Source organism: Balaenoptera ricei, chromosome 3, assembly GCF_028023285.1.
Source record: "Balaenoptera ricei isolate mBalRic1 chromosome 3, mBalRic1.hap2, whole genome shotgun sequence".
Lineage (NCBI taxonomy): Eukaryota > Metazoa > Chordata > Mammalia > Artiodactyla > Balaenopteridae > Balaenoptera > Balaenoptera ricei.
Window position 1 is genome coordinate 162,728,348 of NC_082641.1, and position 13,184 is coordinate 162,741,531.

Below are 13,184 nucleotides of genomic sequence, written 5' to 3' on the forward strand. Positions count from 1 at the left end.
AATTGAATATGATAGACATCTACAGACTACCCCAATCAAGAACAACAGAACACACATTCTTCTCAAGCTCACACAGAACATTCACCAAGACAAACCACGTTCTGGGCCATAAAACACACCTTATATTTAAAGCAAGAGAAATCATGCAACGTCTATACTCAGACCACAGTGGAATTAAACTAAAAATCAATAACAGAAAGAAAACAGGAACATCCCAAAATACATGAAGATTAAACAACATACTTCTAAATAACTCATGGGTCAAAGAAGAAATCTCAAGAGCAATATAAAAATACTTCGAATCAAATGAAAATGAAAAAGGCATCTTATCAAAATTTGCAGGATGCAGCAAAAGCAGTGCCTAGAGGAGAGTTACAGCATTAAATGAACAGACTGGGAAAGAAGATCTAAAATCAATCGTCTACGTCTATACCTTAGGGCAGGGGTCCCCAAACCCTGGGCCGCGGACCAGTCCATGGCCTGTTAGGAACCGGGCCGCACAGCAGGAGGTGACCGGCAGGCAAGTGAGCGAAGCTTCATCTGCTGCTCCCCATCACTCGCATTACTGCCTGAACCATACACCCCTGCTCCCCAGTCCATGTAAAAACTGTCTTCCAGAAAACTGGTCCCTGGTGCTAACAAGATTAGGGACTGCTGCCTTAGGGAACCAGAAAAAAAAAAGTAAATTAAATACAAAGTAAGCAGAAAAAAAATAAGAATTACAGCAGAAATCAATGAAATTGAAATCAAGAAATAAGTAGAGAAAATGAACCAAACCAAAAGCTGGTTCTTTAAAAAAAAGAAAAAAAAAATCAATAAAATTGATAAACTACTAGCTAGGCTGACTAAAAAAAGAGAGGGCACAAATTACTAGTACCAGAAATGAAAAAGAGGACATCGCTACAGATCTCATGGACATTAAAAAAATAATAAAGGAATACTATGAACAACTCTTTGCCCACAAATCTGATAACCTAGATGCAACAGACCAATTCCCTTTGAAAGACACAATCTGCCAACACTCACATGAGAAGAAATAGGCAGTCTGAATACACCTATATCTATTAAAGAAACAGAATCCATAATTAGCCTTCCACAACTAAAAGCAACAGGCCCAGATGGAGTCACTAATGAAATCTACCAAACATTTAAGTTAGAAATTATACAAATTCTATACAATCTCTTTCAGAGGACAGAAGCAGAGGGAATACTTCCTAAGTCATTCTACGTGACCACCATTAAACCTAACACTAAAACTAGACAAAAACATTATAAGAAAACTACAGACCAGTATCTTGCATGAACACAGATACAAAAATCCTCAACAAATAGTAGCAAATTAAATCTAACAATGTATAAAAAGCATTATACACCATGACCAAGTGGGATTTATCCCAGATGTGCATGCTAGTTCAACACTCAAAAATTAATTAATGTAGTGCAACACATAAACAGGACAAAAAAGAAAAATCACATGATCATATTCAATAGATTCAGAAAAAGCACTGGACAAAACCAAACACTAATTCATGATAAAAATTCTCCATAAACTAGGAAGAGAGAACATTCTCAACTTGATAGAGAATATCTATAAAAACGCTATAGCCAACATCATACTAAATGGTGAAAACTCAAAGCTTTCCCACTAAGAACGGGAAAAAGGCTAGGATGTCCCCTCTTATCTCTCCTTTTCAACACTGTACTGGACATACCAGCTAATGCAATAAGACAAGAAAAGGAAATAAAAAATATACAGACTAGTAAAGAGAAAAATAAAACTGTCTTTGTTCACAAATGACACTATCATCTAAGTAGAAAATCCAATAGAATCTACAAAACAATTCCTGGAACTATTAAGTAATTATAGTAAGGTTATGGTATACAAGGTTAATATAAAATAGCCAATCACATTCCATATACCAGCAATGAACAAGTGTGATTTGAAATTCAAAACACAATAGCATTTACATTGGTAATGAAATAATGTACAAGATCTATAAGAGGAAAACTAGAGAACTCTAATGAACAAAATCAAATAAGAATGAACTAAATAAAGGGATATTCCATGTTCACAGATAGAAAGACTCAGTAATGTCAAGATATCAGTTTTTCACAACCTAATCTGTAGATTCAATGCATTCCAAATCAAAATTCCAACAAGTAATTTTGTGGATACCAACAAACTTATTCTAAAGTTTATATGGAGAGGGCAAAAGATCCAGAATAGTCAACACAATATTGAAGGAAAAGAACGAAGTTGGAGGGCTGATGCTACCTGACTTTAAAACCTACTACACAGGGCTTCCCTGGTGGCGCAGTGGTTGAGAATCTGCCTGCCAATGCAGGGGACACGGGTTCAAGCCCTGGTCTGGGAAGATCCCACATGCCGCGGAGCAACTGGGCCCATGAGCCACAACTACTGAGCCTGCGCGTCTGGAGCCTGTGCTCTGCAACAAGAGAGGCCGCGATGGTGAGAGGCCCGCGCACCACGATGAAGAGTGGCCCCCACTTGCCGCAACTAGAGAAAGCCCTCGCACAGAAACGAAGATCCAACACAGCCAAAAATAAAAATTAATTAATTAATTAATTTAAAAAAACAAAAAACCTACTACATAAAGCTACAGTAATCAAAACAGTGTGGAATTGGCGAAAGAACAAATAGATCAAAGGAACAGAAGAGAGAGCCCAGAAATAGACCCACATAAATATAGTCGCCTGATTTTTACAAAGGAGCAAAGACAATACAATGAAGCAAAGGGATTATCTTCAACGAATGTTGCTGGAACAACTGGACATTTCATATACCAAAAACTGAATCTAGACAAAGATCTAACACCATTCCCAAAATTAACTCACTGGATCATAAACTGATATGTGAAACCCAAAACTATAAAACTTCTGGAAAATAACATAGAAAACCTAGATGACATTAGGTATGGCAATGACTGTTTAGATTATATCTAAAGGCATGATCCATAAAAGAAGTAAATAAGCTGGATGTCATTAAAATTAAAAACTCCTGGTCTGCAAAAGACAATGTTGCAAGAATATGAAAACAAGCCACAGACTGGGAGAAAATATTTGCAAAAGACATATCTGATAAAGGACTGTTATCCAAAATATACAAAGAACTCTTAAAACTCAACTGTAAGAAAATAAACACAACTAAAAAGTGGGCCAAAGACTTTAACAGACAACTCACCAAGATGATATACAGAGCAAACAAGCATAAGAAAAGATATTCCACATCATATATCATCAGCAAAATGCAAATTGAAAAAAGGAGATATCACTGCACAACTACTAGAATGGTCAAGTTCTGGAACACTGACAACACCAAATGCTGGTGAGGATATGGAGTAACAGGAACTCTCATTCATTGCTGGTGGGAATGCAAAATGGTATAGCCACTTTGGAAGAGAGATTGGCGCTTTCTTACAAAACTAAAAACACTCTTAGCGTACTCAGCAATCATGTTCCTTGGTATTTACCCAAAGGAGTTAAAAACACATGTCCACCCCAAAACCTACACAGAGATGTTTATTCCAGCTTTATTGTTAATTGCCAAAACTTGGAAGCAACCAAATGTCTTTCAGTAGGTGAAGAGATAAATAAACTATGGTAGAGCCAGACAATGGAATATTATTCAGTGCTTAAAAAAAAAAAAAAAAAAAGATCTACCAAAGCATGAAAAGACACAGAGGAAACTTAAATGCATATTACTAAGTGAAAGAAGCCAATCTGAAAAGGCTATATACTGTATGACTCCAACTGTGTGACATTCTGGAAAAGGCAAAACTATGAAGACAGTAAAAAGATCAGTTGTTGTCACAGACTGGCAGGGGAAGTAGGGTAGGGATGAATAGGTGGAGCACAGAGAATTTTTAAGGCAGTGAAAATACTGTTTGATACCATAATAATGGATACATGTCATTATATATTTCTCAAAATCCATCGAATGTATAACACCAAGAGTGAACCCTAGTGTAAACTACAGACTTAGGGTGATTATAATATGTCAATGTAGGTACATCAATTGTAACAAATCTATCACTTTGATAGAAGTTGATAATGGAGGAGGCTATGTATGTGTGAGGTCAGAGGGTATGTAAGAAATCTCTGTACCTTGTCCTCAGTTTTGCTGTAACCTAAAACAGCTCTAATAAAATAAAGTCTTAATGAAAGTTATACACACAAACACATACAGGCTGAGAATTTTCCAAAGTAAATAGAGATCTCAAATCAGACCTCAAATCACAGATCCAAAAAGACTATCAAGAAAAATACATTCCATGACCCCCACAAAAAACTCATACCTAAACATCATATTCAAACTGGTAAAAAAACAAAGATACAGACTATATTGAAGGAAGTCAGAGAGAAAAACATGTTACATTCAAAAGAAGAAAGATGAGGATTAAAGCCAACTTCTCATTAAAAACTCTGCAGCCAGAAAATAATAAAGTGACATCTTAAAAATGATGAAAGAAAAAACTGTCAAACCATATCCTATAGCCAGGGAAGTATTTCTCAAAAATGAAGGAGATTCAATCTACCACTTTCAGTAAAAAGGAGAACTAAGCAGAACATCAAGTAAATAGAAGACAAACAACATTATAATCCAACCAGACTAAATAGATATCTACAGCACACTCTATCCAAAAGTAGCAGAATAAACATTTTCCTCAAGTGCACAAGAAGTATTCTCCAGGATAGAACATATGATGGTGATAAAACAAGCCTCAACAAACACAGAAAGATAAAAAACATACAAAGTATGTTTTCCAACATAATGAGTGAAATTATAAATAACAAAAGGAAGAAATTTGGGGAGTGGACAAATACGTGGAAATTAAACAAAACACTCCTAAATAACCAATGGGTGAAAGAAAACATTACAATGGGAAAGTAGAAAATACTTTGAGATGAATGAAAATGAAAATGTCTTTAAAACTTAAACGATTTAGCTAAAGCAATACTTAAAGGGAAATTGACATCTATCTAATGCCTATATTAAAAAAGAAAGATCTCAAACAAATAACCTAAACTTCCACTAGACCCAGAAAAAAAAAGAGCAAACTAAACCTAAAGAACACAGAAAAAAACCAAAATAATAGAGGAGAAATTAATAAAAAATACTAAAACAAGAAAAATCAATGAGATGAAAAGTTGGTTTTTTGAAAACTAAAAAAATTGACAAACTTTCAGTTAGATTTGAGCAGGGGGAAAAAAGAAGACTCAAATACCTAAAAGCAGAATGGCAGTGGAGACATTACTAACAAATACAAAAATAAAAGACAAACTGCCAAAGCTGACTTGAGAAAAAATATAAAATCTGAACAGAACTACAAAAGATAAGAAACTGAGGACTTCCCTAGTGGTGCAGTAGTTAAGAATCCGCCTGCCAATGCAGGGGACATGGGTTCAAGCCCTGGTCCAGGAAGATCCCACATGCCTCAGAGCAACTAAGCCTGTGTGCCACAACTACTAAGCCTGCACTCTAGAGCCCACACGCCACAACTACTAAAGCCCACACGCCTAGAGCCTGTGCTCCACAACATGAGAAGCCACTGTAATGAGAAGCCCGCGCACCACAACGAAGAGTAGACCCTGCTCACCACAACTAGAGAAAGCCTGCGCACAGCAATGAAGACCCAGTGCAGCCAAATATAAATAAATACATTTTTTAAAAAATTGAATTAGTAATCAAAAACTATCTACCAAGAAAAGCCTAGGCCCAGATGGCTTCACTGATGAATTCTGTCCAACAATTAAAGAAAAATAATACTAAATCTTCACAATCTTTTCCAAATACAGAACAGGAGGGAACAATGTTCAACTCATTCTGTGAGGCCAGTATTAGCCTGATACCAAATCCAGACAAAGACATCACAAGAAAACTACAGAACAATATCTCTTATGAATGTAAATGCAAAAATTCTCAACATGGTAGCATACCAAATCTAGAAATAATATAAAAAGATTACACACTATGACAGAGTAGAATTCATCCCAGAAATGGAAGGTTGACTTAACATATGAAAATCAATTAATACACCAAATTGACAAAAGACAAAAACCCATATGATCATCTCAATAGACACAGAAAAAGCATTTGACAAAATTCAACACTGCTTCATGATAAAAACATTTTTAAATGGTTATAGATGGTTAAAGTAGTATATTTTATGTTATGTGTATTTTACAATAAAAATATTTTTAATAAGCAAAGAAACGACCAATAAGCACATGAAAAGATGCTCAACATCATTAGTCATTAGAGAAATGCAAATCAAAACCACAATGAGATACCATTTCACACCCACTAGGATGGCTGTAATGGGGAAAAAAAGAAAAAGGAAAATAACTGTTGGCAAGGATATGGAGAAACTGGAACTCTCATACAATGCTGGTGGAAATGTAAAATGGTGCAGCCATTTCAGAAAGCAATCTGGCAGTTTCTCAAACAATTAAATATTGAGTTACCATATGACCCAGGAATTCCAGTCCTAGCTATATTACTCAAGAGAAATGGAAACATACAGCCACAGAAAAACGAGTACTTGAATATTCACAGCAACTTTAGTCAATAACCAAAGAGGAGAAACAACTCAAATATCCATCAAATGATGACTATATAAACAAAACACGGTACAGCAATATAGTGGAATAATATCTGGCAACAAAGGAATGAAGTACTAATACATGCCAAAACATAGATGAACCTGAAAAAATTAAGTAAAAAAACCAGTCATGAAAGACTACATATTACATGATTCCATTTATATGGAATGTCCAGAATACGCAAATCTATACAGACAGAAAGTAAATTAATAGTTGCTTAGGGTTGGGTGGGATGAGGGCTTTGGGTTACTGGTTAAGTGTACAGGGTTTCTTTCTGGAGTGATGAGAACATTCTAGAATTAGACTGTGGTGATGGTTACACAACTCTGTTAATATACTAATATACCCACTGTATACTTTCAGTGATGAAAGTATTATATGATGAATAAATTGAGTATGTGAGTTATATCTCAGTAAAGCAATTACCATAAAAATGGAGAAATACATTTTCAGACAAAAATAAAATAGAGAATTAATTGGTCTACATTAAAATAAGTGATAAAGGAAGCTCTTCCAGCAGAAAAAACATGATACTGGACAGAAACTGGGACCTACACAAAGAAATAAAAAGCCCTTGATGGCACAAATAAAGGAAAATATGGAATTCTTTATTTTTTATTTCCATTGCTCTAAAAGTCATTTAACTATCTAAAGCAAAATAGTATCGATGTATTGTGTGTTATAATATATGCAAAAGTAAAATGTATGGTAAAAATAACACAAAGGAGGGTAGAAAGGAATCGGGAGTCTTTATACTAGGGAATCTTTATACTACGTGTGAAACAATATGACATTATTTGAAGGTAACTGTGATTAATTAAACATGTATACTGTAAACTCTAGAGCAACCACTAAATATTTTTAAAAAGAGATATAAGGTAAGTAAATAGTAGAAATTAAATGGAATCATAAAATAATACTCAACAAATACAAAAAAAGAACAGAAAAAGAAGAAACAAAGAACAATTGGAACAAGTAAACAGCTTTCAATCCAATTACATCAATAATTACATTAAATATAAATGTAAAGGACAATTAAAAAGACAAATTGTCAGGTTGAATTTAAAAAAAAATTAAAAAGACTGTAAGACTGGGAAAAAAAGCATGACACAATTATACAAAAATGAGAAACACAGATAGCAAGCAAACAACTATCAAGAGTCTACCAATGGTAACAAAAACCTAACTATCAATTGATAAAGATTATTGCACCTCAAAAAGTAACTATTATCAATAATTCTCAAGACTGAAAATAACTTGAGTACATTCAACAGATCTAACCATAGTGACAGCCACCTCTAGATATAACACAATGATTTAGCAACAACAAAAATTATGGTTAATTTTATAAGGCTGAGAATTATACCTTAAATCACCAAAATTCAAATTAACAGTGAAAAACATCCTTCTTTATCTTCAACTGTTGTAATAATTTCAGCTAGTTATCATAGTTTTTGAAAACTTCACTGAAATACTTAAACATCTCACATGACATTAAAATGCAAAAATACAGTAATTATTAAATGACTTCACAATTGAGTAACAAAGTCAGAAGAGAAAAAACTTCCAACAAAGGATTTCTCTGATATTGTGATTTATAATAATAAATATATACCTAATCTTTGCCCCTGGCCCTGGCACAGAGCTCCTAATACCCTTGGAATTTCCTCAATGAAAAGAGCAATAAAGGTGTCTTTTGTTATTCATAACACACCAGAGACTATGTTAATGAACTTACTTTTGGAAAGACCCTAAGGCTGGTCACCAGGGGAACCAACCAAGGTACTAGAGGATTAGAACTTTCATTCCAACTTCCCAACGTCCAGGGAAGGGAGAGGGGCTGGCTGGAAGTTGAACCAATCACACCAATGGCCAATGATTTAATCAACCATACCTGCATAATGAAGCCTCCATAAATATACCTGAACTACAATGTTCAGTGAGCTTTGAGGTTGGTGAATATGTGTGTGTACTGGGAGGGTGACATACCTGGAGAGGACATGGAGATCCGCACCCCTTTTCCTATATCTTGCCCTATGCATCTCTTCCATCTAGCTGTTCCTGAGTTATACCCTTTATAACAAACCAGTCATCTAATAAGTAAACTGTTTCCCTGAATTCTGAGAGCCATTTTAGCAAATTAATCAAACCCAAGAAAGGGGTCATGGGAACCTCTGATTTATAGCAAGTCAGTCAGAAGCACAGGTAACAACCTGGACTTGCAACTGCCGTCTAAAAGAAGGGGTAGTCCTGCAGAATTAAGCTCTTAACTTGTGGGATCTGAGAGTGTCAGATTTCCTTAAATTGTAGGGCACCCAGTGTCTGCCAGAGAGCTGGAGAACCGCTTGGTGTGGGGAAAAAAAAACCCTACACATTTGATGACCAGAGTGAAGTGTTAAGAATACAGGAAACACACAGAAGAGTTTTTCCCTAAAAATTTTAATGAACAAAAGAGTAAAACACACCATTATTGGAGCCACTAAGTGACTTTCTAAGTGTTATCTGCATGTTATTGATGAGGAAACAGAGGTAGGCTGAAAGTAGTGGCTTGCCTAAAGTCCACATAGTAAGGTGAAGCAAGGATTCAAATCCAAGTGTGCCTAACTCTGAAGGTCACATTTTTAATTTCAACATTGTCTTTAATAAGTCAGTTGTATATGCTATAGGTTAACTGTGATCCCTACAAATTTTAATGGAACCCAGAATTAACAGGAAGCACACACAACCTTATTCAGAGAAACCTCTTCCTAATGAAGAAACCAGTGTCAAGTCTATGACTGTTGTAATTTCCAAACCATTCTCAACACAAAAGTGAAAACATACGTGCAATTTTTCTTTTAGCCAAACACTTTGCTCTATTCGACTGTTTTGTCTTCATTTTCTGCAATCCATTCTCCTCCTTTGGTTCCTGTTGCAAAACAAGAAATATGATCAGGGCGACTGCCATTAAAAGTAGTACTCTTTCTACCTCCTCTACAGCCAAGAGAGGCCACTTAGCCTCTGAAGAATCAGTGGTGGTTGTAAATGTTCACAGAAAACATCAGAAAAAGATTCTTATGGTAGAAAAAGGAAAATGTAGACTCAGAACCAATAAAAATTAAAAATCATAATATACTCACGTAATTATGTCATATAGAAGCTCATGTAAAATTGGTCCATCTGCAAAATACCAGCAAGTACGCACCCAAGTTCAGAGAAAGCTTGATGCAAGGTTTAAAAATCAATAATAAAGTTTAAACTCAGTGCACAGTCACTTATTTTAAATCAGTACTTTTAAAAGCAACAGAACAACTGAGGAAAAGTATGCAACATATTTATCAGACAAAGGGCTAATTTTCCTTATATATAGAGCTCTTATAAATCAATACAGAGACCAATATTTAACCTCCTCCCATAGGCAAGGAATATGATAAAACACTTCATAGAAAAACATACACAAGGGGCTCCTAAGTATCCAAATCATAATTATATAGATACTTTTTTAAACCTATACTAATGGTAAAAGTGAAAATGTTTTATAAAACACTTATTGTGGGGAAACAAGTACTCTCATACCACTGATGGAATACAATGGATGCAAATCATTACTTTGTGCACCTGGAACTAATACAGCATTGTAGGTGAATTATACTTCAATTACTGTGTGTGTGTGTGTGTGTGTGTGTGTGTGTGTGTGTGTGTGTGTGTGTGTGTGTGTGTCAACACTGGGAGGAAATGCATCAAAATGCTAATGGTGGGCTTCCCTGGTGGCGCAGTGGTTGAGAGTCTAACTGCCAATGCAGGGGACACGGGTTCCAGCCCTGCTCTGGGAGGATCCCACATGCCGCGGAGCAACTAGGCCCGTGAGCCACAACTACTGAGCCTGCGCGTCTGGAGCCTGTGCTCCGCAACAAGAGAGGCCACGATAGTGAGAGGCCCGCGCACCGCGATGAAGAGTGAGCCCCGCTTGCCGCAACTAGAGAAAGCCCTCGCACAGAAACGAAGACCCAACACAGCCAAAAATAAATATAAAAATAAATTAATTAATTTAAAAAAAATGCTAATGGTGGGACCTCCTTGGTGGTCCAGTGGTAAAGAATCTGCCTTGCAATGCAGGGGACGCAGGTTCAATCCCTGGTCAGGGAACTAAGATCCCACGTGCCGTGGGGCAGCTAAGCCCATGTGCCACAACTACTGGGATCACGTGCCTCAACTACAGCCCATGTGCTGCAAACTACAGAGCCCACGCGCTCTGGAACCCGCGTGCCACAACTAGAGAAGAGAAAACCTGCACGCCACAACTAGAGAGAAGCCCACGCACCACAATGAAGAGCCCACACACCACAACAAAAGATCCTGCATGCTGCAACTAAGACCCGACACAGCCAAAAATAAATTAAATAAATAAATAATAAATAAATCTTTAAAAAATAATAATAATTAAAAAATGATAATGGTGGTTATGTCTAGAGGGTGGGGATTATGGGTGATTATCATGTTTTAGTTTAGGCTTCTATGTATTTCTAATTGCCTGCAATTAACAGGTATTGCTTGTAAAATGAGGAAGAAAACAAACGTCATTAAAAATGAAAAAAAAGAATACAGGCAAAGGTGATCCAATAAGTGTATAATTGGGGTCTCTGAAGAAGAAAACAAAACAATGAAAAAGACTAACATAAACACTATAATCAAAAATAATTTATAAGGGAGAAAACACCTGAATCTACAAACTGAAAGTATATACGATTTACCTGGGAAAATGGACCCTGAACAGTCAATTTCCAGACATATACTAATATACCTATCTCACCCAAGAAAAATTCTTAAAGCATGCAGACTGACAAAAAGGCCTAATCACTTACCAAAAAAAGGAAAATAAACTGGACTTATCAAATGCAACATACAAAGCAAAAAAACAAAAAGGCAGCATTTTAAAGAAACTCAAGGGAAAAAATATTTTTTTAAACCAAGGATTTTGGATTCCAACAAGCAGTCTTTCAGATATCAAGACTACAGAAAAACAGTATCAAACACATAAGAACTCAGGAAATACTATACTCACAAGGCCTACGTGTCAAATCTAATTAAAAACAAGCACTATTCAACTAAAAAATGATTAGAGAAACTTGGCAAAAGAACTGATAGTGAATATTTAATATATTAAATTTTAGAACTAAGCCTAAAAGTACAGGTGAGAACAGAAAAAAGCATGTAAATATTATATGCAGAGATAATGCAACTAATAAATGAGAGAAGACAGAAGTGGAAAACAGAATAAGTTCATTGACTATTGCATGCACTATAAGTGAAAGTCAAGGGATACTATTTACAACTGACAAGCCAGATCATAGAAAGCTAAATTTTTAAAAATAAGGAAGAAAGGAGCTATAAAAGTCATTAATATAAACTCTGGGCTTCCCTGGTGGCTCAGTGATTAAGAATCCGCCTGCCAACGCAGGGGACACGGGTTCGAGCGCTGGTCCGGGAAGATCCCACATGCCACGGAGGAACTAAGCCCGTGCACCACAACTACTGAGCCTGCGCTCTAGAGCCCGCGAGCCACAACTACTGAGCCCATGCACCACAACTACTGAAGCCCACGCACCTAGAGCCCGTGCTCTGCAACAAGAGAAGCCACCGCAATGAGAAGCCTGCGCACCGCAACAAAGAGTAGCCCCCACTCGCTGCAACCAGAGAAAGCCCACGCACAGCAACGAACACCCAATGCAGTCAAAAATAAATAAATAAAATAAATAAATTAAAAGAAAAAAAGACAAACTCTAAAACAAAAAACAAAATTATAGGAAGAATAATTCCTGTAACATGGAAGTGAATATCTGTTAACAGTGGGGGGTGAGGGAGGGAGGGAGGTGAAGGAGATGGGAAGAAATTTTATTTTTAAATATTGTGCAAAGATGTAAAATTATACTTTCCAATATGTTAAAGTCAACTTAATCTAAGTTTCATAAGCATGTTAAAATAATTCATATTTCAATAAAGGGCAAACACCTGTATGAAGATTCTTGAAAAAATCATGGAAAATGCATTTTTTAATATGGAGTTTTACATAAGGGAACATGCATTAATATAAAGCAACATTATCCAACAATATTAATTTTCTGCCCTACTTCACTTGCTCTGAGCCCTCTTGATATACATCATCAATTGGAAAACTCTATCAACTGTGCTTGGTGATTTGCATCCAGTGTGACACTTTGATGTTTTATTCATCTGCTTGAAATTGAATTATTTTTCCTAAAAATAAATAAATAAAACAAAAAAACATATACCAAAAAGTACGCCAAAAGCAGAGCACCAAAAATCAAAGAATATAGAAAAAGAAATATAGTGAATATAACAGAATCTAAGAAAATTCAACTCAAAGCGATATATAAGAGACTGTGTTATAATAAAGTGATCCAGAATGGCTGAAAATGAAAGGTCTAGAAGATAATGGTAATCACCTAAATCTGAATCTCTCCACGTATCATCCCAGAAAAAACCACAAGACCAACAAGGACCAGAAATAACACCATCTATGACCAATGCCTTCAGCATTATTAGGAGACAAAACATACCAC

General features: G+C 35.9%; 1 protein-coding gene across 1 annotated transcript in view; it reads right to left on the bottom strand.

Moving 5' to 3' along the window:
• UIMC1 (ubiquitin interaction motif containing 1) overlaps positions 1–13,184 on the bottom strand; it is a 134,923-nt gene that overhangs the window by 80,007 nt on the left and 41,732 nt on the right. Inside the window, exon 3 of the mRNA XM_059917782.1 lies at positions 9,448–9,532. Coding sequence (XP_059773765.1) covers positions 9,448–9,532 — 85 coding nt within the window. The remainder of the gene's footprint in view (positions 1–9,447; positions 9,533–13,184) is intronic.